Source organism: Scyliorhinus canicula, chromosome 24 (assembly GCF_902713615.1).
Source record: "Scyliorhinus canicula chromosome 24, sScyCan1.1, whole genome shotgun sequence".
Classification (NCBI taxonomy): domain Eukaryota; kingdom Metazoa; phylum Chordata; class Chondrichthyes; order Carcharhiniformes; family Scyliorhinidae; genus Scyliorhinus; species Scyliorhinus canicula.
In genome coordinates, this window is record NC_052169.1 from 20616979 (window position 1) to 20644553 (window position 27575).

At 46.2% G+C, this 27575-nt stretch overlaps 1 protein-coding gene across 1 annotated transcript in view; it reads left to right on the forward strand.

The window, feature by feature from the left end:
* man2c1 (mannosidase, alpha, class 2C, member 1) overlaps positions 1 to 27575 on the forward strand; it is a 101088-nt gene that overhangs the window by 56731 nt on the left and 16782 nt on the right. The window contains exons 14-21 of the mRNA XM_038784467.1: positions 4326 to 4447; positions 5615 to 5700; positions 10310 to 10471; positions 13531 to 13613; positions 18877 to 18971; positions 24331 to 24435; positions 25707 to 25863; positions 25953 to 26096. Of these exons, the coding sequence (XP_038640395.1) occupies positions 4326 to 4447; positions 5615 to 5700; positions 10310 to 10471; positions 13531 to 13613; positions 18877 to 18971; positions 24331 to 24435; positions 25707 to 25863; positions 25953 to 26096 (954 nt within the window). The remainder of the gene's footprint in view (positions 1 to 4325; positions 4448 to 5614; positions 5701 to 10309; positions 10472 to 13530; positions 13614 to 18876; positions 18972 to 24330; positions 24436 to 25706; positions 25864 to 25952; positions 26097 to 27575) is intronic.

Consider the following 27575-nt stretch of genomic DNA (forward strand, 5'->3'; position numbering starts at 1 on the left):
AGAGATAATTGGGGGAGGGGGGGTCTGGAAATGAACGCGAGGGAGGCACATCACCACGATGACTGCTGGAAAGTACTCATCTCTTCCTGGCCCACAGGCAGTGCTGGAAAAGCACGCAGTTGATGCTTGTGGTAGGTCTCTCCTCCCGACTCACCCTGGTTAAACCAGAATGTGGCGTGTTTGTGTTGGGGTTGGGTTCCATCTTTTGAGGAGATACATCCTGGCCCCCACCCTCACCCACCCCCAGGGCTTTATGGAAGCCGCTTTTGGGAATAGTTCAAGTTTGTTTAAATATAGAACATTGAATGAAACAAAGTTCAACATAAACTTTCCAACTATTTTGAGGTAATGGAAAACCTGCACTGCACCTACTGTAATAAGAACATAAGAACATAAGAACTAGGAGCAGGAGTAGGCCATCTGGCCCCTCGAGCCTGCTCCGCCATTCAATTAGATCATGGCTGATCTTTTGTGGACTCAGCTCCACTTTCCGGCCCGAACACCATAACCTGACTGGACCATAACCGGACACCAATACTGACTGATCCTCTGGAACTGCACCGAACAAATACAGTACAAGAGGTGAATTACCGATAATACAGTGAATGAGGAAGAACCGAGAATGATTCTTCAGAATTATGGGATTTTCAGCAAAGGAGGAAGCTAAAGTTAACTTCTTACTTACATTTCCCTGTTTCCTTCCCCCCCACCCCAATATCCTTTCAAAACCTATGTTCGCTTCCCTTTTTAAAACTCAAAGTGGCTCTTAATATTTTGCAATACGTCTGAAATGGTTACATCAACTGCATTTCAATTATTTGCTTTTGCATTCTTTTGCGTTTAATCGGCAATGTTTTGGATGATGCTTCATGTAAACCCCAGTAACAAAGTTTGGAAGGACTACAACATTCGAAGGGAACTTTTCAACATAAGTTCTGATTTAAACATGTATTTTTAAGGTGAATGTTTTGACAACCCTGATCTGTTATAGATGTACTTGGTAAAGAAAGAAATGTATAAATTGTTTTGGTCTTTTAAGTTTTGTGCTGACATTAAAGTTTAAAAAACAGATTTCCGATTAAGGGGCAATTTAGCGCGACCAATCCGCTTACCCTGCACATCTTTGGGTTGTGTGGGTGAGAGCCATGCAGACACGGGGAGAATGTGTAAAGTCCACACGGGCAGTGACCCAGGGCCGGGATCGATCCCTGGTCCTCGGTGCCGTGAAGCAGCAGTGCTAACCACTGCGCCACCATGCCGCCCGTGCTAACTTTAAAGTTAACTGGGAAAAATCACATTGCAAACAGATGGATGATAAAGACAATTGAGGTTAATCCAAGACTGGATGTTGACGAGCATTCTGACAAAACGGAGACAGTGAAGCACTTGAACACGAGTAAAACTCCTCAATTTAGATGTACAGCTTACTTTATTTTTTTAATTAATTTGCGGTATGTGGGCGGTCGCTGACTAGGTCAGCATTTATTGCACATCCCTAATTGCTCTCGAGAAGGTGGTGGTGAGCCGCTTTCAAGAACCGCTGCAGTCCATGTGGTGTAGGTACACCCACAGTGCTGTTAGGGAGGGAGTTCCAGGATCTTGACCCAGCGACAGTGAAGGGACAGTAATATATTTCCAAGTCAGGATGGTGAGTGACTTGGCGGGGAACTTCCAGGTGATGGTGATCCCATGTGTCTGCTGCTGTTCTATGTAACTATACACTTAATTATAAAATTATATATCCATCTATTTTCAGTGGGTAACGAAAACTATATTTTCTGGGCACTAATCAAATAGCACTTGGTGTCACTGACTGTGATCACTTAGATACTGAAAGAATTTGGAAAGAAGTTTGTATGTGCACCTGTTGATCATTACAATACCCGAACACCCCCAATCCTTTCTGTTGCAGCAGTGTAACCTCTGATTCACCCTCAGCAATACAGACAGAAATGTGCTGGTGATTTAAATGTACTGTCTGGTGAACTCGATGAGCACTGGGTTTCCACCTTCTGTGCCCAGATAACAGCGGGATCTGTGCGCAATGGAATAGCGCAAAAGATTGTGGCTTTTTAAGCATGTCGGAGTTTCTGAAATGTTTGCACTGGTTCAATGCTCCATTGCCCCACCGACAGAACTGGCCATGGCCCCTAGGGCAGGATAGCAGGCTTTCACCGTTTCAGTCCATTTGGAAATGTTATATATTGCGTCCAGAGTCTCCGGCAAGTGGGCACCATAACCACATTATTTCATTTTTGAGAGGAGGAGAGGGTGTCATGGTGGTAACGTCACTGGACTGGTAATCTAAAGGCCATGGGGTGGGGGGGGGGGGTGCCGACATTCAAATCCCACCAGGGCCGCTGGAATTGAAAGACGGCCTCAGTAATGGTGCCATGAAATTACCATCCGGTTCACTCATGTCGGAAATCTGCCGTCCTTACTCGGTCTGGCCTACATGTGACTCCAGATCCACAGCAATATGGTTGATTGTTAAATGCCCTCCGAAATGGCTGAGCAACCAGTCAAGAGCAATTAGGGATGGACGAGCATCGCTGGCCCAGCCGGCGATGTTGGCAACAATTTTCTTTTAAATGAGCCACGGTGACTGTTCAATTGAAACCTCAGTCTGGTGTCTCCCATACTGGTGAATCATAGAATTTACAGCGCAGAAGGAGACCATTCGGCCCATCGAGCCTACACCGGCCCTTGGAAAGAGCAAACAACTTAAGCCCACGCCTCCACCCTATCCCCATAACCCCGCCAAACCTTTCTGGACACTAAGGGACAATTGATCCTGGCCAATCCACCTAACCCCACATCTTTGGACTGTGGGAGGAAACCGGGGCACCCGGAGGAAACCCACGCACACGCGGGGAGAATGTGCAGACTCCGCACAGACAGTGACCCAAGCCGGGAATCAAACCTGGGACCCTGGAGCTGTGAAGCAACTGTGCTAACCACTATGCTACCGTGCGGCCCAATTGGTGCCGCAATTATTTTAAATTGATGCAAGATCAATAAATTAATTCTTCCTTGTTACAGAAGCCCTGTGACCAGCAACCAATTAAAACCACTGTTGGGCCTATTCCTTTAGTTTTGGTGGTTACTTGTCACCTTGAGGGCCTGCTGGCTGTGTTCCTGTGTTCTTGTCAATAATTGATTATGATCAATAATAATGTTTGATCGCATTGATTCATGGGCATTTTGACTTTCCGGCTTGAGCTAAAGTGGAAACTTGGGCGTAACTTCAGATAACCAAAATCACAGCATTCTGGACAAATTCCACCCAGAGCATCTCTAATGGCCAAAGCTGTGTATCTGCCCCGTGAAACATTTTGGTACGAACTGTTTAAATTTTTAATAAATTTATTGAATGTAGCTAGCAGGATGATTCTATATTTAACCTTGCATTGTAATATCAAACCAAATCTTACTGTGGTGAAATGGTACGGCCCTCAGCTGTCAAAGGAATTATCATTCCTACTCGTGACTGGTGCTTCAGCGAGCGAGCCCTTCAGAATGCAGCAAGAGATTTATTTTTATTTGTTCTTGGGATGTAGGCGTCGCCGGCTGGACCAGCATTTTTGCCCATCCCTAATTGCCCTTGAACTGAGTGGCTTGCTAAGTCATTTCAGAGGCAGCAGTTATGGGTGTGGGTCTAGACTCACATGTAGGCCAGACCAGGTAAGGACGGCAGATTTCCTTCCCTTAAGGAACCAGATGGGTTTTTACAACAATCAGCAATGGGTCATCATTAGACTTTTAATTCCAGATTGAATTCAAATTTCACCATCTGCCCTGGTGGGATTTGAACCCAGGACCCCAGCATTACCCTGGGCCTCTGGATCACTCGTCTAGTGACAATGCTACTACACCCCAGGGAGGCTGTGGTGGAGCAGGCAGAGAGGCCCCAAGGCCGACTCCTACTCCATATTTCCTGTGTTTCCACGGTGAGGCTTTTTGACTAATTTAGGACCCACCACCTTGAGGCAATGCATGACCATAAGTCTGAGCAAAGGGAAGAGCTCCCTCAGTTGTGAAAAGACACAATCGGGGACAGAATTACTTCAAATATCCTGCACATGAATAGGCGATCTGCTTCTCGTCAGTGTTCACGGTCCACACGCACCTTGTTGATGTGCCCCTGACTCTAACCCTCAATTCCTTTCTCCCTCATTTACTTATCTAGTTTCCCCTTAATCAATACTAGGTATGGGAATGGTAGAAACAACAAACTATAATTGATTTATTAAACCTTCTGCTTGAGCAGCTTGCACCCTCAGGAGCTCTACCTCACAAATCTAAGTCTATTTGTGTCTTTGCAGATTAAGAAAGGCAACCGTAAGTGTGAGTGTATCCTTCGCAGTATTGAAGTAGTGAGCAGCTTGGCGTCAGTCCAGAAAGAAAGCTTCGAATACCCGAGTTCCCAGCTGCAGAATCTGTGGAGGTAGAGGATGTTTCATCAAATTGGACTTGCTGAGTTGTTAATTTCGTTCTGTTTTTACATCTCCCCGTGCCACTTAACAGATCCACCTCAAGAAGCTCAGGTGCGGAGCCTTTTCAGCCCTTTCATGCTTGCTGTGGAACTAAATGGGGAGGCATTCTGAGAATGTGGTTGGTTCCTTCTTCTCTCCCCCCCCCCCCCCCCCCCCCCCCCCCCCCCCCCCCCCCAGTGTGGTGAAGTGCCTACCCTCCTCTTTACACCCTCTGATGGCTGGGCCATTGTTTTGTGCAAGACAATGGCCGGTCACACTGGTAAAATGGACCTTTCAAGTGTTGGAGGAATGGCTGATAGTTTCTAGACACTGGGAACGTTGCAGAAAATCAGATGAAGGAGGCCTCCACACTCTGGTTTCAATGTAGAAGTCAATGAGCCTGGGAGTAAATCAGTTGTCCCCCACAGCCGTATTGAATGGGCAGACTAAATTGGAGACGGTTTTGTCACAATTAACACCAGGCGTAGCTATTCACGGCGTGCCAGGACTTGCTCTGTCTGCAGTTCAAATTGCCTAAAGTTCTGATTGACGTTTGGGATCCATGCTGGAAACGTGACGCTGCCGTTCTTGTGTGTTTAATTTTCCCACGAGTTGTGAGCGTTTGACGAAAAGCTCTGTAAGCAGTGAGACCCGGCAACGCTGCGCTGAGCTGGTGTCTGTATATTAAATCTGACTGGAGGGTTGAAGGTTGAAGCCCTGACAAGGATGGGAAGGTATTTCATTCAGGAAAGATTGAACAGGTTGGGTTACTTTCCTCCTCTGGAGAAAGCTGAGGGTGATCTGATGAGAGATAATTAAAGGATTTGGCAGGGTTGACAGAGGGAAGATGTTTCCACTTGTCAGGAAGAACCTCAACTGAGAGTCGTAAATATAGTCACTAATAAATCCAATAGGGAATTTACGAGAAGTTTCCTTACCCAGAGTGTGGGGAATGAGAATGGTGATCTTGCCACCATTAGCGATTGGGATGAATAGTATAGGTACATTTAAGATAAACACCAGAGAATGAATTAGAAAGTTTCTGCTGAATAGGTTAGGTGGAGAGGGACGGGAGGAATCTCTTGTCGAGCAGTTTAGCCAAATTCTGTGTAATTGTCTGTAATTGTCACATTTCACAGACTCTTGCTTCTCAATCAATTTCATGATGTGCTTCCTGGCTCATGTATTCAGTCTGTTGTGGAAGATGCAGTAAAGTTCTATGAAGGTAAGACATCTGTTCTCATTGCATATTGTCCAATCTGCAATTATGTATTTCCGGTAGTTAGAGCAATATATATTATTTATTTTGTGCGATTCCTCACATAGCTTTATTGTAGATAATTACAATTTTTATTCTTCTGAATTATCATAATTACAATATACCATTACACTTTGGTAAATATATATGTGTGTAATTTTATCACTTTCAATTGCTGCTGTTCCTAGGTGTTGAGGCTGTAGCGCCCGTACAATATAGGCAATTAGACAGGTATCGTTTGAGGAGGACTTTATTGTCGGATTTGTTGTTGGAATAACTTATGTGTTACATTGAAAATGGTGATCTGGGGGGGCAGCATGGTGGTGCAGTGGTTAGCACTGCTGCCTCACGGCGCTGCGGTCCCAGGTTCGATCCCGACTCTGGGTCACTGTCCGTGTGGAGTTTGCGCATTCTCCCCGTGTTTGCGTGGGTTTCGCCCCCACAACCCAAAGATGTGCAGAGTAGGTGGATTGGCCATGCTAAATTGCCCCTTAATTGGAAAAAATGAATTGGATACGCTAAATGTATTTTTTAAAAAAAGAAAATGGTGATCTGGCACTGCCTCTAATCTCTATTTTGTAATTCATTGATGCTTTAAACCTGAGTATTGTGAGATTTTATCACAGAGGGAATATTGCAGAAAAGAGGGACTTGTTGCCAAAGCTTTTCATCTTGCATACATCAGGACAAACAGAAGAATGCCAAATTTCAAATAATCACGATATCACAGTATCATGGTGCTGATTGGTCAGTATGTTGACTCTGAGTCACCACGGTGATTTACCATGGACAAAGCAATGGGGAACTATAGGCTGCCCAAACTCCCGGGTAATTCAGCAAAGGTACCAGTCTTGATCGTCTTCCTTTTGTTTGCAGAGGACAGGTCCCTATGTATGAACTTACGTTGCTTCTAGCAAGTATAAATGACCCATAAATCATATATTTTACACTAGCTATTCACACACTCAAGGTTGTTTAGCAAGAAGAGCAGCACGGCAACGCCTCACGGCGCCGAGGACCCGGGTTCGATCCCAGCCCCAGGTCACTGTCCGTGTGGAGTTTGCACATTGTCCCCGTGTCTGCGTGGGTCTCACCCCCACAACCCAAAGATGTGCAGAGTAACTAAACTGGCCATGCTAAATTGCCCCTTAATTGGGAAAAAAAGATTGGGCACTTTAAATTTTTTAAAAATAAAAAAAAAGGAATGTTCAAGTATCTAACAGTGGATGTTCTATCAAGCTCATGATGTGGCTCATTCATGCTTGCTAAAAGCAACGTACATTCATACTCAGGGATATGTACTCTGCAAATAAAAGCAACAGGTTCAAGCCTTGCACCTTTTTTGTGAACGTCAGAGAGCTATAGTTCCTGTTGCGTTCCTCTTGTTAATGCCTCAGCCAATCGGAGTTGTTTTGCTAATTAATTAGCCTTCTTTTCTCCTGTAGTATTAATTGTGTTTGAAGGTGAAACGATTCAGCCACGTGTCTATCTTTTCAGCAATATTCAAACACAGAGAGATTTTGGTCCGACCAAAACCATTTGATTCGGCTTTCTTACAATAAGTGATAAACCTTTTCTATTTGTTTACTCGGAGGTCTTGCTTTAAAAAGACGCCTAGAACAGCGTGTGAAACTATTTTTAGGGACTGGAAAGTGAGCGCAAGTCCCTTTGCTGAAATTTAAAATGTTACAGGGTGTACCTGCAGGTATTCGCCCAGTGAGAGCGTCCTGTTAAACCCTCAGAATGGCACCAGGAGCAAATGCCATCCGCCTGCATCCGAGCTGAAAACTTTACTATTTCCACATCTCTGCTTGGAAGGGTAAAAGTTGCAATAGTCTAAGTTGACCTGAGGGCTGTCAGGAACCTATTCAGTGGTCTGTTACTGCGAAGTGCTTCCTAGTTGTAGAGGATAAATGAAATGCGAATTACATTTGAAAGAAAATGTAACTGCTTTAAATTGTACCCACGTACGCATCTCTTTACTGTTTTCATTAGAACAACGGCGATTGAGGGGTGGTCTGCTACAGGTCTACAAGATTATGAGGGGCATGGATACAGTGGATGGGCAGTCACCCTTTCCCAAGGTGGAGGAGGCAGCCATAGGTTTAAGGTCCATGGGTCAGAGTTTAGAGGAGACTTGCGAGGCAGGTTTTTGACACAGAGGGTGCAGCAGGATAGCATGGTGCAGCAGGGTAGCATGGTGGTTAGCATAAATGCTTCACAGCTCCAGGGTCCCAGGTTCGATTCCCGGCTGGGTCACTGTCTGTGTGGAGTCTGCACGTCCTCCCCCTGTGTGCGTGGGTTTCCTCCGGGTGCTCCGGTTTCCTCCCACAGTCCAAAGATGTGCGGGTTAGGTGGATTGGCCATGCTAAATTGCCCGTAGTGTCCTAATAAAAGTAAGGTTAAGGGGGGGGTTGTTGGGTTACGGGTATAGGGTGGATACGTGGGTTTGAGTAGGGTGATCATGGTTCGGCACAACATTGAGGGCCGAAGGGCCTGTTCTGTGCTGTACTGTTCTATGTTCTATGAGTGCCTGGAACACGTTGCCAGGGGAGGTTGTGGAAGCAGATACATTAATGGCGTTCAAAAGGCATCTCGACAAATACATGGATGGGATGGTTAGAGAGGGATACGGCGCATACGATTCCCGGCGTGGGTCACAGCCTGTACGGAGCCTGCACGCTCTCCCCGTGTCTGCGTAAATTAGCTCCGGTTTCCTCCCACAGTCCAAAAATGTGCAGGTGAGGTGGATTGGCCATGCTAAATTGCCCTTCGGTTAAGTGGAGTTACTAGTTTATGGGGATAGGCTGGAGGTTTGGGCTTAAGTGGGGTGCTCTTTCCAAGAGCCGGTGCAGACTTGATGGGCCGAATGGCCTCCTACTGTGATCTGTGATTAAGGAAGTGCTGAGGGTTTTGGCCAGGGGTCGTATCATGACCAGTACAGGCTTGGAGGGCCGAAGAGCCTGTTCTTGTGCTGTATTGTTCTTTGTTCTTTCTCAAGTTAGTTACTGCCCTTTATCTAACAGAGTTTGGATTCGAACATAGAACATACAGTGCAGAAGGAGGCCATTCTGCCCATCGAGTCTGCACCGACCCACTTAAGCCCTCACTTCCACCCTATCCCCGTAATCCAATAACCCCTTTTTGGTCACTAAGAGCAATTTATCATGGCCAATCCACCTAACCTGCACGTCTTTGGACTGTGGGAGGAAACCGGAGCACCCGGAGGAAACCCACGCACACACGGGGAGAACGTGCAGACTCCACACAGGCAGTGACCCAGCAGGGAATCGAACCTGGGACCCTGGCGCTGTGAAGCCACAGTGCTAATCCCTCGTGCTGCCATGCATTGTGCTTCTGTTTTTAAAAGTGGAAATGCTTAATTTTTATACCTTCTTGATTAGGATGGCTGAAGAAATGGGCTCAAATAAGCACCTTCCAAACCCGCAACCTATACTGGCCACAAGGTTAGCAAGTGCGTGGAAACACCACCACCTCCCGAGTTCCCCTCCAGCCACACACCATCCTGACTTTGCACTTCATTATCATTGGGTCCAAATCCTGGAGCTCCTTCTCTAACAGCACGGTCGTTGTACCCGCACCAGCTGCAGCAGTTTCGATGAAGTGACTCGCTGCCACCTTCTCTGGGAATGGGCACTATGCCATGGGCGCCAACACCCAGTGGATGAATAATTTAAGAAAAGGAGAACGGCCTGGTTCAACCCGGAACTGTGGCCGAGTCAGGGGTGGCATCAAGGGCCTGAGAAATGTGGCGAGGCCTGAAGGCGATGGCTTTGATCTTCCCAATACCTAAACTGGGGAAATTAGAGATATCAGACAAGGAATCTGCCAATGCAACACAGAGGCTGAGCGAGGAAGGGGTGTTGTCAATGCACATTCAGAATCTGCGACAACAAAAATTCACATTTACCCAGTAGCTTTATGATTCACGTCCCAAAATGCTTCACAGGAGCAGAGTCAGGCAAAGCATCTCAAAGAGGAGAGATATTGGGATAGTTTAAATTGTTCGTCATAGGGCAGCACAGTGGCCTAGTGGTTAGCACAGCTGCCTCACGGTCCCAGGTTCAATCCCGGCTCTGGGTCACTGTCCGTGTGGAGTTTGCACATTCTCCCCGTGTCTGCGTGGGTTTTGCCCCCATAACCCAAAAATGTGCAGAGTAGGTGGATTGGCCACACTAAATTGCCCCTTAATTGGAAAAAATAATTGGATACACTAAATTTTAAAAAAATATTAATAATGAATTGTTTGTCATTTTTGACCCCTCGTGATTGATCGTTACTTTAATTAAATTGAAATATTTTAAAGTTCTCGCCAAATTGAAGGTTTCGTTCTTGATGGTTTTAAGCAGAGGTTTGGATGCAGAAATCAGAGCATCAGCTCCGAATCTTCAGAGACCAGAGGGATTATTCCCTGATATTCTTCCCCCTCTCCAATGGAAAACCAGATGATCTTTTTTGGTTTATGGAGCTTGACTTACATTCAGTAAGCGTAACCTTTCCCGGCATCGAGCCATGCACCGTTTTGATTTTCCTACTTTGCCTTTGTAAATTTCAGAAATCCAGAGCGGTGGGAACGAACTTCTGAAAGAGGCCATCCAGTGTCTCCTGGGCGGATCTGTGCAGGAGACTGGGAAGAACATCAATGTGCTGAACACCCTGTCGTGGGAGCGGACCGAAGTTATCTCGATGCCTCGACTGGAGGGAGACGAGGTCCTCGGTAATAGAATTTAACTCGGCGGCTGGGAAGCTGCAATAACATAATTGCCCCCTCGAGCAAATCCCAGCTGGGACTGAAACCCTGTGTTCCAGAGGGAAGTGGGCAGCAGCGGCCCTCCAGGAGGAGATGTCATACATCAGCAGAACATCGATGCCCCCTGTGGGGAGCTCTGTTGTGATCAGTATTTATTCACAGCAAAGTTTAATTTGCAAAAAGATATTTGCGGTCAGGAAGAAACTGGTTTTTGCAATATCATTCTCAGAAATTTAGAACAGGGGCAGCACGGTGGCCTAGTGGTTAGCACAGCTGCCTCACGGCGCTGAGGTCCCAGGTTCGAATCCCGGCTCTGGGTCACTGTCTGTGTGGAGTTTGCACATTCTCCCCGTGTCTGCGTGGGTTTCGCCCCCACAATCCAAAAAAATGTGCAGAGTAGGTGGATTGGCCACGCTAAATTGCCCCTTAATTGGAAAAAATAATTGGGTAATCTAAATTAAAAAAAAAGAAAAAGAAATTTAGAACAATACAGCACAGAACAGGCCCATCGGCCCTCGATGTTGTGCCGAGCAATGATCACCCTACTCAAGCCCACGTATCCACCCTATACCCGTAACCCAACCTTACTTTTTTTTTTAGGACACTACGGGCAATTTAGCATGGCCAATCCACCTAACCCGCACATCTTTGGACTGTGGGAGGAAACCGGAGCACCCGGAGGAAACCCACGCACACACAGGGAGGACGTGCAGAAATATGATTTTCTTTTTCTATTTTTAAATGTAGTTTATTTTCTTCCTGCATTTTCAGTTCCCATGTTAGCTTCTCCCTCGCCACTGTTACTGCTGCTCTTGAATCTACGTCTCGGGGAGGCCTGGCCCATGTCTGGCTTCTTCCCCCGATAGAGTGAGCAAGGTTAAGAATATTCTGGATGGGGGAGTCACACAGGTGAAGGTCTGTGTGTGAGAGACGTACCTGTTGCATCACTACAGGGGTTCTCTTTGCTGTTACGATGCTGTCAACGCGTGTAGAGTTGCCCTTACTGTATTTTAAGAACACTGTTTTTCCTCTTCGAAAATGGGTGCAGCACAACAGCTATTGGCTGGTCTTTGGAATCGTGCCCAACTGGTAATGCTAGACAGCGATTGTTAACCAGCTATTTGACCTTGGGGATTATCACAAGCACCACCTTGGCACACATTTCCTGGCAGGGAAAGTCACTGAATAGCAATCGAGGGTGTGGGTGACCGCTGCCTTGTATTTCACTACCAAGGGTGGCAAGGCCTGTTTTACACCACTCAGATCAGTTCTAAATCCCCTGCTCCTTAACTAGAGCAAACTGAACATCGTTTTCTTTGGCCCCCATCCGATTCACCTGAAACAAAAAGATTTATTTATTTAGATAGATAGAATAGAACAGAACAGGCCTTTCGGCCCTCGATGTTGTGCCGAGCAATGTTCACCCTACTCAAGTAGGTAGCATGGTAGCATGGTGGTTAGCATAAATGCTTCACAGCTCCAGGGTCCCAGGTTCGATTCCCGGTTGGGTCACTGTCTGTGTGGAGTCTGCACGTCCTCCCCGTGTGTGCGTGGGTTTCCTCCGGGTGCTCCGGTTTCCTCCCACAGTCCAAAGATGTGCGGGTTAGGTGGATTGGCCATACTAAATTGCCCGTAGTGTCCTAAAAAGTAAGGTTAAGGGGGGGTTGTTGGGTTACGGGTATAGGGTGGATACGTGGGTTTGAGTAGGGTGATCATTGCTCGGCACAACATCGAGGGCCGAAGGGCCTGTTCTGTGCTGTACTGTTCTATGTTCAAGTCAACGTATCCACCCTTTACCAGTAAACCAACAACCCCCCCCCCCCCCACATTAACCTTATTTTTTAGGACACTAAGGGCAAATTAGCATAGCCAATCCACCTAACCCGCACATCTTTGGTCTGTGGGAGGAAACCGGAGCACCCGGAGGAAACCCACGCACACACGGGGAGGACGTGCAGACTCCGCACAGACAGTGACCCAGCCGGGAATCGAACCTGGGACCCTGGAGCTGTGAAGCATTGATGCTAACCACCATGCTACCGTGCTGCCCACAAATTTATTTATTTATAGTACCCAATTCTTTTTTTTACCAATTCAGGAGCAATTTAGCGTGGCTGGCACATCCTTTTGGCTTTGCGGGGGTGAGACCCACGCAGACACAGGGAGAAAGTGCAAACTCCACACGGACAGTGACCCGGGACCCCGAATTGAACCTGGGTCCTCAGCGCTGAGGCAGCAGTGCTAACCACTACGCCACCGTGCCGCGCCTCATGCCCAAGTTGAATTAATGTCACCTTTCAGCCTCAACCAAGGCAATCTGCAGTTCTTAAATTAGCTGGATTAGTCATCCTGTATCTTGCTTCTGACAACCCTGGTTTCTCCTCTCTCATCCCAACTTAACCTATCCTTCCTCAACTGGCATGTTTTCCTGAATCCGATTCCTCTAGATTCCAACTGGATTAAGGCTAAGTTGGGCTGTAAAAGAGAGGTGGGATTCGTTGTAGTTCTGAGACAAGGTCATTGACCTGAAATGGGGTGGGGTGGGGTCATTGACATTGACACTAATGTCTGGAGTGGCGCTGTTGCCGCCGCTTTATGCTGGGGGTGTGCCTGGCCTACTGCCGGCTGCGTTCCCCGACAGAGTGAGCGGGGTTAAGAATATTCTGGTAGGGGAATTGCAACGAAGACTCAGCATTTCATTCCTCCTCTTTCAGTTCCTGCAGCTATTCCAGCAATACGGTCTTTTCAAGCTCCTCAGTCACAGAAAGGACTCAGAAAGTTCATCTGAAGTCGTCCAAATGGACAAGCTCTATCGTTGATGCAGGCAAGAGCAGAATGTCGGTGAACGAGAAAGTGTCATTATCGATCAGTTAGAATAGCTGTTGTATGTTCACGTCTGAGTGTGGAACCAGCTTATTACAATGGATCCTGTGCCCCAAAATATTAACATCTGGGCCAATAAAGAGAGCTAAGATAAGGCTTATGGTATTGCATTTGCTAAGGTTTGAATTCTGTGTCCTCTGCAGCTCTTGTAAAGGTTCCCAGTGTGGGCTTTGCGACAGTGACCAGTCCCCTGGTCCCACCTCATCCGGTCATTGTCTCTTCTCAGGTAATTATAACGTAAAGAGGTAAGATACACTATTTTCATCTGTCAATAAATCCATATATCCTCTCTCACACGTACTCCCTTTCCTCTACGCACTCTGTTATGCTGTGTGCCATCATCCATCAGCAGTACACTCACCACTGAGCCAGGGCAACGTGGGTTCAAGAACCATTCTAAACACTTGAGCACAGAATCCACGCTGACACCGAGACCTGGTCTGCTCTCTCGGGCGGATGCACTATTTTGAAGAAGAACAGGGGAATACTCGCAGTGGGCTGACAACTTCACAGCTCCAGGGTCCCAGGTTCGATTCCCGGCTTGGGTCACTGTCTGTGCACAGTCTGCACGCTCGCCCCGTGTGTGCGTGGGTTTCCTCCGGGTGCTCCGGTTTCCTCCCACAGTCCAAAGATGTGCAGGTTAGGTGGATTGGCTATGATCAATTGCCCTTAGTGTCCAAAAAGGTTAAGTGGGGGTTACGGGGAGAGAGTAGAGACGTGGGCTTGAGTAGGGTCCTCTTTGTAAGGGGTGGTGCAGACTCGATGGGCCGAATGGCCTCCTTCTGCACTGTAAATTCTATGATTCTATGAACACCGGGTTAAAGTCCAACAGGTTAGTTTGGAATCAATAGTTTTTGAAGGACAGCTCCTTCCTCAGGTGGCCTGTCAAAGGAGCTACGCTATGAAAACTAGCGATTGTCACTTTAACCTGGTGTTGTAAGACTTCTTACTGTGCCCACCCCAGTCCAACGCCGGCATCACCACATCATGGCACAAATAATAGAAAATATTGCACAGAAGAGTCCCTTCGACCCTCAAGCCTTCACCGATAAAAAAAACTACTCTAAACCTTCACTGATCCCACTTCCCAGCACTTGGCATGTAGCCTTGAATGTTCTGACATTTCAGGTGTCCATCCAGGTACTTTTTAAAGATTGTGAGGTTTTTGGCCTCAACTACCCTTCGCAGGCCGCGCATCCCAGATTCTCGCCACTCGATGGGTGAAAAACCTTTTCCTCAAATCCCCTCTCAACCTCCTGTCTTTCATCTTAAAATGAAAATTGTTAATGACTTTTCAACTAAGAGGAACTCTACCCACCCTGTCCATGCCCCTCATAATCTTATACACCTCAATCAGGCCCCTTCTCAGCGTTCCCTGCTCCAAAGAAACAACTCGAGTTTATCCAGCCTCTCTGCAAAGCTAAAATGCTCCACCCCAGGCATCACGCTGGTGAATATCCTCTGCACCCCCTCCAGTACAATCAGACCTATGGTGCAGTGACCAGAACTGCACACAGTACTCCAACTGTGGCCTAACCAAAGTCTTGTACAGCTCCAACATAACCTCCCTGCTCTTATAATCTATGCCACAACTGATAAAGGCAGTGTCCCATACACCTTTTTTTTTTGGAAATGTTTTTTATTGAGTTTTCATATTTTATATCCAACAAATTACAAATTATTAGAAAAAAAAACACGCAAAAATTAACATGTATATTTACACGTAAGCATCTTCATAATAACAACTGTGGCCGCCCCCTTTAACCGGCATACATATTTTACATTCCCCAATATGGCCGAGGCACATGTTTATAGGCATTTATTTTCAATTTGGTTTTGGGCCTTAGCTTGCCATACACCTTCTTAACCACCTTATTTACTGGTTCTGCCGCCTTCAGGGATTGATGGACAAATACCCCAAGATCCCTCTGAGCTTTCTAGTGTCCTGCCGTTCATTAAATACTCCCTTGTCATGTTACTCCTTCCAAAGTGCACCACCTCACACATTTCTGGGTTAAATTCCATCTGCCGCTGGTCTGCCCATCTGCCCAATCCATCGAGAGCCTCCTGTAACGCAAGTCATCTTTGTCTACAGGAATAGTGCCAGAAGACTGGAGGATAGCAAATGTTGTCCCCTTGTTCAAGGAGGGGAGTAGAGACAACCCCGGTAACTACAGACCAGTGAGCCTTACTTCTGTTGTGGGCAAAGTCTTGTAAAGGTTTATAAGAGATAGGATGTATAATCATCTGGGAAGGAATAATTTGATTAGAGATAGTCAACATCGTTTTGCGAAGGGTAGGTCATGCCTCACAAACCTTATTGAGTTCTTTGAGAAGGTGACCAAACAGGTGGATGAGGGTAAAGCAGTTGATGTGGTGTATATGGATTTCAGTAAAGCGTTTGATAAGGTTCCCCACAGTAGGCTATTGCAGAAAATACGGAGGCATGGGATTCAGGGTGATTTAGCAGTTTGGATCAGAAATTGGCTAGCTGGAAGAAGACAAAGGGTGGTGGTTGATGGGAAATGTTCAGACTGGAGTCCAGTTACTAGTGGTGTACCACAAGGATTTGTTTTGGGGCCACTGCTGTTTGTCATTTTTATAAATGACCTGGAGGAGGGCGTAGAAGGATGGGTGAGTAAATTTGCAGATGACACTAAAGTCGGTGGAGCTGTGGACACTGCAGAAGGATGTTATAAGTTACAGGGGGACATAGATAAGCTGCAGAGCTGGGCTGAGAGGTGGCAAATGGAGTTTAATGCAGAAAAGTGTGAGGTGATTCATTTTGGAAGGAATAACAGGAAGACAGAATACTGGGCTAATGGGAAGATTCTTGGTAGTGGGATGAGCAGAGAGATCTCGGTGTCCATGTACATAGATCCCTGAAAGTTGCCACCCAGGTTGAGAGGGTTGTTAAGAAGGCGTACGGTGTGTTAGCTTTTATTGGTAGATGGATTGAGTTTCGGAGCCAGGAGGTCATGTTGCAGTTGTACAAAACGCTGGTGCGGCCGCATTTGGAGTATTGCGTGCAGTTCTGGTCGCCGCATTATAGGAAGGATGTGGAAGCATTGGAAAGGGTGCAGAGGAGATTTACCAGGATGTTGCCTGGTATAGAGGGAAGATCATATGAGGATAGGCTGAGGGACTTAAGGCTGTTTTCATTAGAGAGAAGAATGTTAAGAGGTGACTTAATTCTGGCATACAAGATGATCAGAGGGTTAGATAGGGTGGACAGTGAGAGCCTTTTTCCTCGGATGGTGATGTCTAGCACGAGGGGGACATAGCTTTAAATTGAGGAGAGATAGATATAGGACAGATGTCAGAGGGAGGTTCTTTACTCAGAGAGTAGTAAGGGCGTGGAATGCCCTGTCTGCAACAGTAGTGGACTCGCAAACACTAAGGGCATTCAAATGGTAATTGGATAGACATATGGACGAAAAGGGAATAGTGTAGATGGGCTTTAGAGGGGTTTCACAGGTCGGCGCAACATCGAGGGCCGAAGGGCCTGTACTGCGCTGTAATGTTCTATGTTCTAAGACCTTCTTCTTCACCAGCCGGCCACACACGCACACACATTTTATTTTATATCATTTAAATATATCGTAAACAGTAAGAGATCTAGCACTGATTCCTGTATCTAGTTCTGATTCCTGTATCTAGTACTGATTCCTGTATCTAGTACTGATTCCTGTATCTAGTACTGATTCCTATATCGAGTACTGATTCCTATATCTAGCACCGATTCCTGTATCAAGCACCGATTCCTGTATCAAGCACCGATTCCTGTATCGAGCACCGATTCCTGTATCGAGCACCGATCCCTGTATCTAGCACTGATTCTTGTATCTAGCACTGATTCTTGTATCTAGCACTGATTCCTGTATTTAGCACTGATTCCTGTATCTAGCACTGATTCCTGTATCTAGCACTGATCCCTTTATGTAGTACTGATTCCTGTATCTAGCAGTGATCCCTGTATCTAGCACTGATCCCTGTATCTAGCACTGATTCCTGTATCTAGCACTGATTCCAGTATCTAGCACTGATTCCAGTATCTAGCACTGATCCCAGTATCTAGCACTGATTCCTGTATCTAGCACTGATCCCTATATCTAGCACTGATTCCTGTATCTAGTACTGATTCCAGTATCTAGCACTGACCCCTGTATAGAACATAGAACAGTACAGCACAGAACAGGCCCTTCGGCCCTCGATGTTGTGCCGAGCAATGATCACCCTACTCAAACCCACGTATTCACCCTATACCCGTAACCCAACAACCCCCCCTTAACCTTACTTTTTAGGACACTACGGGCAATTTATCATGGCCAATCCACCTAACCCGCACATCTTTGGACTGTGGGAGGAAACCGGAGCACCCGGAGGAAACCCACGCACACACGGGGAGGACGTGCAGACTCCGCACAGACAGTGACCCAGCCGGGAATCGAACCTGGGACCCTGGAGCTGTGAAGCATTTATGCTAACCACCACGCTACCGTGCTGCCCCAATCTAGCACCGATTCCTTTATCTAGCACCGATTCCTGTATCTAGCACCGATTCCTGTATCTAGCACCGATTCCTGTATCTAGCACTGATTCCTGTATCTAGCACTGATTCCTGTATCTAGCTCTGATTCCTGTATCTAGCACCGATTCCTGTATGTAGCACCGATTCCTGTATCTAGCACTGATCCCTGTATCTAGCACTGATCCCTGTATCTAGCACTGATCCCTGTATCCAGTACTGATCCCTGTATCTAGCACTGATCCCTGTATCTAGCACTGATCCCTGTATCTAGCACTGATCCCTGTATCTAGCACTGATCCCTGTATCCAGCTCTGATGTCTGTATCTAGCACTGATGTCTGTATCTAGCACTGATTCCTGTATCTAGCACTGATGTCTGTATCTAGCACTGATGTCTGTATCTAGCACTGAACCCTGTGGTTACCCCACTGGACACAGGCCTCCAGTCACACAAACCGCCTTCTACCGCCACCCTCTGCCTCCTGTCCCTAGGCTAATTTTGTATCCAACTTGCCACATTACCCAGGATCCCATGTGTTTTTACCTTCTTTGTAAGTCTCCGATTTGGAACCTTGTCAAAGGTTTTGCTAAAATCCACGTAAACTCTAAATAGGTTGCTGTGTTTCCTACACAATCAACAGTGACAATCAAAAGTGCTTTATCGACTGTAAAGCGATTGTGACACTCTGAGTCTTGAGAGGTGCTATATAAATGCAAGTCTGCCTTTCCTTTCTCGATTTCCTCTCTTAGTCTTCTACTGTTTCTCCCTCTTTTATTCTCCTCTCGTGCTGATTCCTTGTGCGCTTTCAAACTTCCGTACTCCTTTTTTCCCTTTTCCTTCCTCCCTCCCTTTGTGCTGTCGCCCTCCCATGTTTTCATGCTCCTCTTTTCCCTCGTCCTTCCTCCCTGTTGGCTACGTTTGTGTTTAAGTTCTCAGGCAGCATTTGTTCACGTTGCAGGGAAATGGCTCTGTTCTGATGGAGAATGGAATTCTCAAAGTCGTGTTTGATTCAATGGGCCGCATGACATCACTTACTCATTTACTTTATAAAAGGTACAGGAAAACCACATCTTCACCTTTCCTCACGCGGCCCATTTTTAAGTCGAAGTGAAATTGTTTCTTTAAGTGTCTGTAATGCGTCGTGTGCGGATGCCTATACTGTACCTGTCCGAGGCGTCACGTGCCAAAAGGTCCTTGTAAAGATGCTATAAGTATAGAAAATGCTGAAAGGACGCGGCAAGTCTGCCAATATCTAAAAGGATGGGCTAACATTTCTGCACTGCGGTGCTGACCAAGACTGTAAACCCAAACGGCTAATCTCTTAATTTTCTTATCAATGCTGGTACGCCTGCTGCATTATTTCCGTGGTTTCCAGTTCTCCCTCGCTGAGCAACCGCCACATTAAATGCCGTTTTAATAGCAACCATTGAGGTGCTGGATAAAGGTCAGTTTAATGTAGTAATCCAAGCGAATTTTGAGATGGACATCCAACCGTGTGTTTATTTTGGCACTTTCCCTCCCAACATAGTGGCACTTTCAAACATTGCTTTAGATCAGCTGGCTTATTGATAAATGAAGAGAGGGCGGCACGGTGGCGCAGTGGTTAGCACTGCTGCCTCACGGCACCAAGGACACCAGGTTCGACCCCGGCCCCGGGTCACTGTCGCGTGTGGAGTTTGCACATTCTCCCCATATCTGTGTGGGTCTCACCCCCACAACCCAAAGATGTGCAGAGTAGGTGGATTGGCCACACTAAATTGCCCCTTAATTGGAATTTAAAAAAAATAAATTAATGAAGAGAAATGAACCCTGGGTGCATTTGTCAATTTGTATAATTGGACCCTGGGTCAGCAAGGTGGCGCAGTGGTTAGCACTGATGCCTCACGGCGCTGACGTCCCAGGTTCGATCCCGGCTCTGGGTCACTGTCCGTGTGGAATTTGCACATTCTCCCCGTGTTTGCGTGGGTTTCGGCTCCCACAACCCAAAGATGTGCAAGGTAGGTAGATTGGCCACGCTAAATTGTCCCTTAATTGGAAAAAATGAATTGGGTACTCTAAATTTATTTTTAAAATATATATAATCGGAACGCAAGTACACAGCCTTGTGAACTGTACACGAACCACGTTTCCTTACTGGTTACAATTCATGCTTGACATACAATCTCTATAAATATTAATGTGGAGAGAATGTAAGTCAGAGAAAAATACCTGACTGTTAAAAGATTTATTTAACAACTTGCATGGTTTAAGGTTTCAAAGAAGTACCAGACAGGTCAGTAAGCCTGGCACGCTTAAGGTTTTTCAAGATCAAAATAGCATGAAACTTTCTGTTTACTATAAAATGAGGCTCTTCCTCCGTTTTTAGTGACACCGTGCCTGGTTCAGATTCTAATCAAGATACAGGATGCCACAAGTTGGTATTAATTGAAACAATGTGCTGAGCCTTGGCAGCTGTGTGGGAGCCCACCCTGCTGTTCATGCATTCTAAACAGCTACACGACCCAAAGGAAAAAGTGTGATTTTTGTTTTTAGAGAGAAACTGAGAAAGTGATGAATATTAAGTTTGCCTCGCAACGAGGTGTTGGAATGAGTTGGCTTTCTAACCAATGGGACTGACTGGATTGCTCGAAGAGAGAGCTGGCATGAATCTGATGGGTTGAACAGTCTTTTGTCCCTCGACAATTCTAAAAATCTTCGACACTCCATTTTTCCATTGACCTGGAATTTCCTGAAAGCCTGCATCGTTACCAGTGTATCGCACAAAATTCCAGGGAATTATGTTGTGAGGCGGTTTACAGGCCTCCGAGAACTGTTGCTGCAGGGATCCTTGCCAAAGCATTTGTCATACCAATGTGTGCCCTCACTATTAAAACCAATGGCGATTGCACATTTTCCGATCTAATACTTTTTTTTATTCATTCATGGGGATATGGGCATCGCTGGCCAGATCAGCATTTATTGCCAACCCTAGTTGTCCTTGAGAAGGTGGTGGTGAGCTGCTGCCTTGAACTGCTGCAGTCCATATAGACATAGACATAGACATAGAACAGTACAGCACAGAACAGGCCCTTCGGCCCTCGATGTTGTGCCGAGCCATGATCACCCTACTCAAACCCACCCTATACCTGTAACCCAACAACTCCCCCCTTAACCTTACTTTTTAGGACACTACGGGCAATTTAGCATGGCCAATCCACCTAACCCGCACATCTTTGGACTGTGGGAGGAAACCGGAGCACCCGGAGGAAACCCACGCACACACGGGGAGGACGTGCAGACTCCGCACAGACAGTGACCCAGCCCGGAATCGAACCTGGGACCCTGGAGCTGTGAAGCATTTATGCTAACCACCATGCTACCCTGCTGCCCCTGTCTACTCACAGTGCTGTTGGGGACCCAGCAAGATGAGGAACGCTGATATATTTCCAAGTCAGGATGATGAGTGGCTTGGAAGGGAGACTCCAGGTGGTGGCGTTCCCATGCGCCTGCAGCCCTTGCCCTCTTGATGACCATGGGCGTGGGTTTGGAAGGTGCTATCTCAGGAACCTTGGTGAATTTTTGCAGTGCATCTTGTAGATGGTACAGACAGCTGCCGCTGACTGTCAGTGGTAGAGGGAGTGGATGAGGTGCCAATCAAGCGCGCTGCTTTATCCTGCCATAGTGTTAAGCTTCTTGAGTGTTGTTGGAGCTGCACTCATCCAGTCATATTCCATCACACTTCTGACTTGTAGACGGTGGACAGGCTTTGGGGAGTCAGGAGGTGAGTTACTCACCACAGGATTCCCAGCCTCTGACCACTGTCACCGTGACTGCAGAGGAAGGCTCTGGTGGGTTCCGTACGGTGCTGGTGGAGATTCACTAAACACCAAGGAAGAGCTTCAATTCATAGTGAACAAAGATTTATTGTTATCTTGATCTGAAATGAATCCTCAAGGGTGTCATTTTTACTGACTTGCTCTGGGTACTTTGTTGAAATCTTAAACCTTGATTAAGTGTTAAAATACATGTATGGACAGTCGGGTATTGCCTGCGACTTATTCATATTAATACTTATAGAGTATGTGTGTTAAGCAACTAGTAAGGTTCGTGCACAGTTCAAGAGGCTGTGCAATCAGGTTTTGATTTTATACATTGATAAAGGCAGTCAGTGTTTGTGTCTCTCTGATTAATAAGCAAACTAACCTCGAGGTATAGTTCCAAATCAAAATGTGAAAGTGCTGCTATGTTGGGATGAAAGTACCACAATAAGCACAAGATTGGAGATCCATCTCAAAATGAAACACAGATTCCTTTTCTTTTTTAAATATTTTTTCCAATTAAGGGGCAATTTAGCGTGGCCAATCCACCCACCCTGCACATCTTTGGGCTGTGGGGGTGAGACCCACGCAGCCACGGAGAGAACGTGCAAACTCCACACGGGCAGTGAGTCAGGGCCGGGATCCAACCCGGGTCCTCGTCGCCGTGAGGCAGCAGTGCTAACCACTGCGCCGCCCTGCCGCCCATAAAATCGAAGCTATCTTGAATGTTTTATTAGTTTGAATATAGTGATGTATTTTCTAAGTTGCAATGACTTGCAGAAATGTGACTGGGATTGCAGTATAATGTATGAATGAAAGAAATGAAAATGAAAGTCGCTTATTGTCACGAGTAGGCTTCAATGAAGTTACTGTGAAAAGCCCCTTTTGTTACTGTGAAGTTACTGTGAAAAGCCACTAATGTATAGTGTTTGTGGTCAATTGCTATAACTAAATAGAAAATATCTGCAGTCTGGAATCAAAATCGGACATCAGAAGCAACCTATTGAGCTTGAGAAAACTAACATTCTGATGGGCGGTGATTATTTATCTGTCAAACCGTCATTAGCGATGCTAATTATGGGCATGCAGGCATTGGATATGTGTTCAACGTCTTTGGTTTGAAAGCAGCAGGAGTTTCATTCATACTGTATTCATTTATTAAAACACATGTAATAAATAATAGATTGCAATGAAGCAAAAATGTTTACTAAATCACTAATCCAATAAGCAGTTACCTTAACTAAATATACAGAGTTAAAGACAGTAAAAATAAAGCCTGCGACTTATACGGAGATCTTTTTAAAAATAAATTTAGTGTACCCAATAATTTTTTTTCCAATTGAGGGGCAATTTAGCGTGTTCAATCCACCTACCCTGCACATCTTTGGGTTGTGGGGGCGAAACCCACGCAGACACGGGGAGAATGTGCAAACTCCACACGGACAGTGACCCAGGGTTCAAGATCGAACCTGGGACCTCGGCGCCGTGAGGCAACAGTGCTAACCACTGCGCCACCGTGCTGCCCTACACGGAGATCTTAACTAAACTGTCATTCTGTTCCATACCCAAACCTCTGAGCAACACAGAGAAGGAAAAAAAATTGGTACTTATGTCAGAGACAGGTTCTGCTTTTGATCCATGTGCCTTTTGTGCCAATCGCCCCCAGCAAGTCCACTTTACAACTCTCGCCCCCCTTACATTTAATGCGTAGACCAATTCAAATATGATGGGTTGTAACCACTTTATAACTCTTGAGCGCTTCTTTCTTGGGCGTGAGCCAGAGATGGTCAATCGCTCTGCGACCTGAATTGTTTGAAAGCCTGTATTGCTTTTTAATTCCCAGCAGTTTTAACTCCGTGCGATATGGCCATCCTCAGGCGATTTATAGGGTCAGCGGTGTCATAATATACACCAGCATATCATGGTGCAGACACACACACTGATTGACACACAGCAAGACCAATCAACATGCATAACACCGCAGCCAATCACCAGTTAGAGCACACTCACTATAAAGACAGAGGGCATCAGTTTTCCCGCTCATTCGGGATGCAGCCTCTCAGAAGTACAGAGCTTACAGCTTACAGCACAGATCCTCACCATGTGCTGAGTGATTAGACTGGTTAGGACAGGCACAGGTCTTTAGTTAATCTAACATCGTGTTACCTCACAGTAAGAGTATGTTCAACAGTTTGTAGTTTAATAAAATAAGTGTTGGTGGCCTGTATGTGTTCCACGGATCCAGAGCACCCAACACGTCAAACGGTCGGGCACAAGAAGCCATTCTCAGAGTAGCAAAGAATTTTGGCAACAGGTTTTGGAACAAAGTAGGAATGGGGAAGGGGCAAGTCAATAGATAGGGCAGCAGCTTGTAAGGACAGCAGAGTTGATAGTGGGGTTGATGAAATGTTGCCTTCATCTCATTGTTGAGATGCACATTTTCAGTGTCTGTTCAGTCCTTGTTCTTTGATTCTGTGTTTGAACAGGTAAAATGCTAAAGGTACAATGTCTGATTCTGCACATCGTCCTGTCAGAATCTAGTTCCAAGACTGTAAGCTTGTCCTGAGCATCACAAGTTGCTAATGATGTTCTACTGCCTATGTTTGTATTTTCAGGGAAACTATTCCTGAGGGCTGCTTTGGCAACCAGTTTGTGCTCTTTGATGATATTCCACTGTACTGGGATGCGTGGGATGTCATGGACTATCATTTAGAAACGAGGTAATGTCCAGAGTAATCTTTATAATCAGCGTTAACCCATTTAAACTTTGCATTTCTGTGCTACTTCTAACGAGAGAAATCATTGTCGTGAATCGCAACTCATCATATTCCTGTGTATATTGTTCAACAACTACATGAGAGTGGTGACATGGTGGGCATTATATAGGAACTGGGTCATGTGGGATACGGCAAGAGACCCTGTACCTTGTCTGATGTTCTAAAGTAGTTTTTTTCAGTACATTAGTCTTTTGAATTGACAACTGATTCTTTAAAGTGCTTACGGGGATATTTCTAGTTTCTATCTTTATTGGAGATCGTGGGTTCCAATCATGCAGCAAACATGTTTAATCGTTTCACGATCTGACCACGTGCCTCTCAAAGCCCCGTGGCAATAAAACCCTTCCTACATGAGTGTCTTTGCTGAGAGTGGTTTCAAATATCTAGATTAATCTTGCCAACTGTTTGCCATGCTCCAGCTGCTCAGAAGTTGTGCTATTCCCATCTTTGAATTTTGCCAATTCTGATACATCAATGGTGAAGAGGCCGTCCGTGTAAACCATGCAGACTCTCACCACATCAGAACTCTAGGTTATTCATTTGAGTTTGGCTCGTCTAATAATAATAATCTATCATCGTCACAAGTAGGCTTACATTCACACCGCAATGAAGTTACTGTGAAAATCCCCTCGTCGCCACATTACGGCGCCTGTTCGGGGACACAGAGGGAGAATTCAGAATGTCCAATTCACCTAACAAGCACGTCTCTCGGGACTTGTGGGAGGAAACCGGGGCACCCGGAGGAAACCCACACAGACACGGGGAGAACGTGCAGACTCCACACAGACAGTGACCCAAGCCGGGAATCGAACCTGGGACCCTGGCGCTGCAAAGCCACGGTGCTAACCATTATGCTACCCGTGTTGTTTTGTACAATGGGAAGGAAGCCAGAGTGGTTCAGTGCCTCTGAACCCGGAAAGCCCCAGGTTCAAGCCCCATCCAGGACTCATTGACTCCAAAAGAATCCAGGTGCAGGTGTGTGCCAATGCGGGTCCCCAGCCCAGATAAATGGAGATTGTTTGTGGCAGGAAGGGCATCTCACTGTCAAACCACCTGCCAGATCCAGCTGGTTGTTAGGAAAGAGTGATTAACCAATATTGTGGCAGCCCCATGTAACACGGGAAAAGCTGAGAGAGAGGCAGACGTGTTTTTTATAATGGCGGAATCTGAAATAATCTCATCCGGAATCCCTTTTATTTTTGCTTATTCATCAGGAAACCTGTCTCACAAGTGCTGAAATCCCTGGAAGTGGTGTGTCCTGGCGGAGTTAGGGGAAGCGTGAGACACTCTATCCGTATCAGTGACACCAGCAAGATCCGCCAGGAAATTATACTGGACGCCTGTTGTCCTTATATCAAGTTTAAAACGGAGGTTAGTAGGGTTTTGGGAACCCAAAGGTTTGTGGCTTCACATCAGGCACTTGGCGACCATTTGGACCGAGTTCTGTTCCTCTTCTGCAGGTGGAATGGCAAGAGGCCCACAAGTTCCTGAAGGTGGAGTTCCCCACGACCGTGCACAGTCCCAATGCTACATACGAAATCCAGTTCGGACACCTGCAGCGGCCAACACACTGGAACACTTCGTGGGATTGGGCGCGCTTTGAGGTAGGGAGAATGTTGAATTGCGTAGCGTAGGCTCCGGATTTCCTTCAGCAGTCGAGTGCGGGAAAAAAAAGCCCCAAAAGTACTTGGAAGTACAACCCAGTGTTAACAACGGGGCATGGCTCAGTGTTTTGGGGATTGAGAGTGGTCTGAGATGGCGATCAGTGACCTCGTACATCTTTTTCTTTTTTTATAAATTTAAAGTGCCCAATTACTTTTTTTTTCCAATTAAGGGGCACTTTAGATTGGCCAATCCATCTTTGGGTTGTGGGGGTGAGAGCCACACAGACACGGGGAGAATGTGCAAACTCCACATAGACCAGTGACCTAGTACATCAACATAGTCTAATATTGATCTGTTTAGTGGTGAAATCAGGAAGGACCTCTTCACAAAACAGGTACAGGAAATCTGGAACTTTATTGTATACAAACTGATATTAAACAAGTAAGCAACACTGTGGTTTATAAAAACTATAAAATCAGTTCTACTTCTTACTTGCCTCACCAAGCATTCCCTTATCTTACAAAATCTTGACGGTTCATTCACTTTTCTTGGACTAACCAGAAGGTATGCCAGAGCACTCCTGAATTCACTTTAATTCTCTTCAGTGTTCCAGGTATCCTCCATGGTGAGATTCAATGGGGGAGGGGGTGGGGTGGTCCCTCCATTAGCTTTTTGGCAATGTAACCTGCTACCTTTTCTTTAATACCGTGATAACTGGTAGGTTGGCAGTGCCAGGCTGTCGGTGCCAGGTTCGCACTGCCAGGAAGCCTGACCCCAACCACCTGGTGGCTTCAATGGCTGAGTCCCCCGGCGTTGCCATCACGGCTGGTTTGCGTTGATGGAAACCAGTACTGATTGGCACCAGCCTCGCGCTGCGCTGGTGAATCCCGGGAGACTCCAGCCTCAAACAGGGTGCGCATATTTAAATGAGATTGAAGGCTCATTTAAGTATGCAAGTCTGGTTCACGCCCAGCGAGGGCATGACCAGATCACGTCGGACGCCGCGGGTCAAGAGCATCGCTATTCTCCAGGAATAGTGGGAGGTGTTCCCGGGCGCAACACAGCTGAAAAAGCACCCTCATTGATTAAGATTGGAAGTGAAAACCTGGAGAGAAGTTCATTCATTCCAGATGTAACCTTCACTGTTGTAACTAACCAACAGCTCTTGTGAAATGCACATAATGTTCAGTTTGGACACTGTAATAGTCCACAGGAGGCAGGAGTCCCGTCACCACACCAATATTAATTTCCAATCACTAGATACAAGAGCAGCTCCAAACAGTGCTGCTAGCCTTCCAGTCAACTTAAGACTGGCTCACAAGCCTACACAGGTACTTATATGGGCCCCTCAATGAGCTATCATTGAGGGAGCTCATACTCCCTCAATTGGCCAACCAATAATGCTAATTGGAGGTCATTACAGACGCAGTCTGCTTTCAAGACTCCGCGTTCACTTGTTGTCACTTCTGTACAATCAG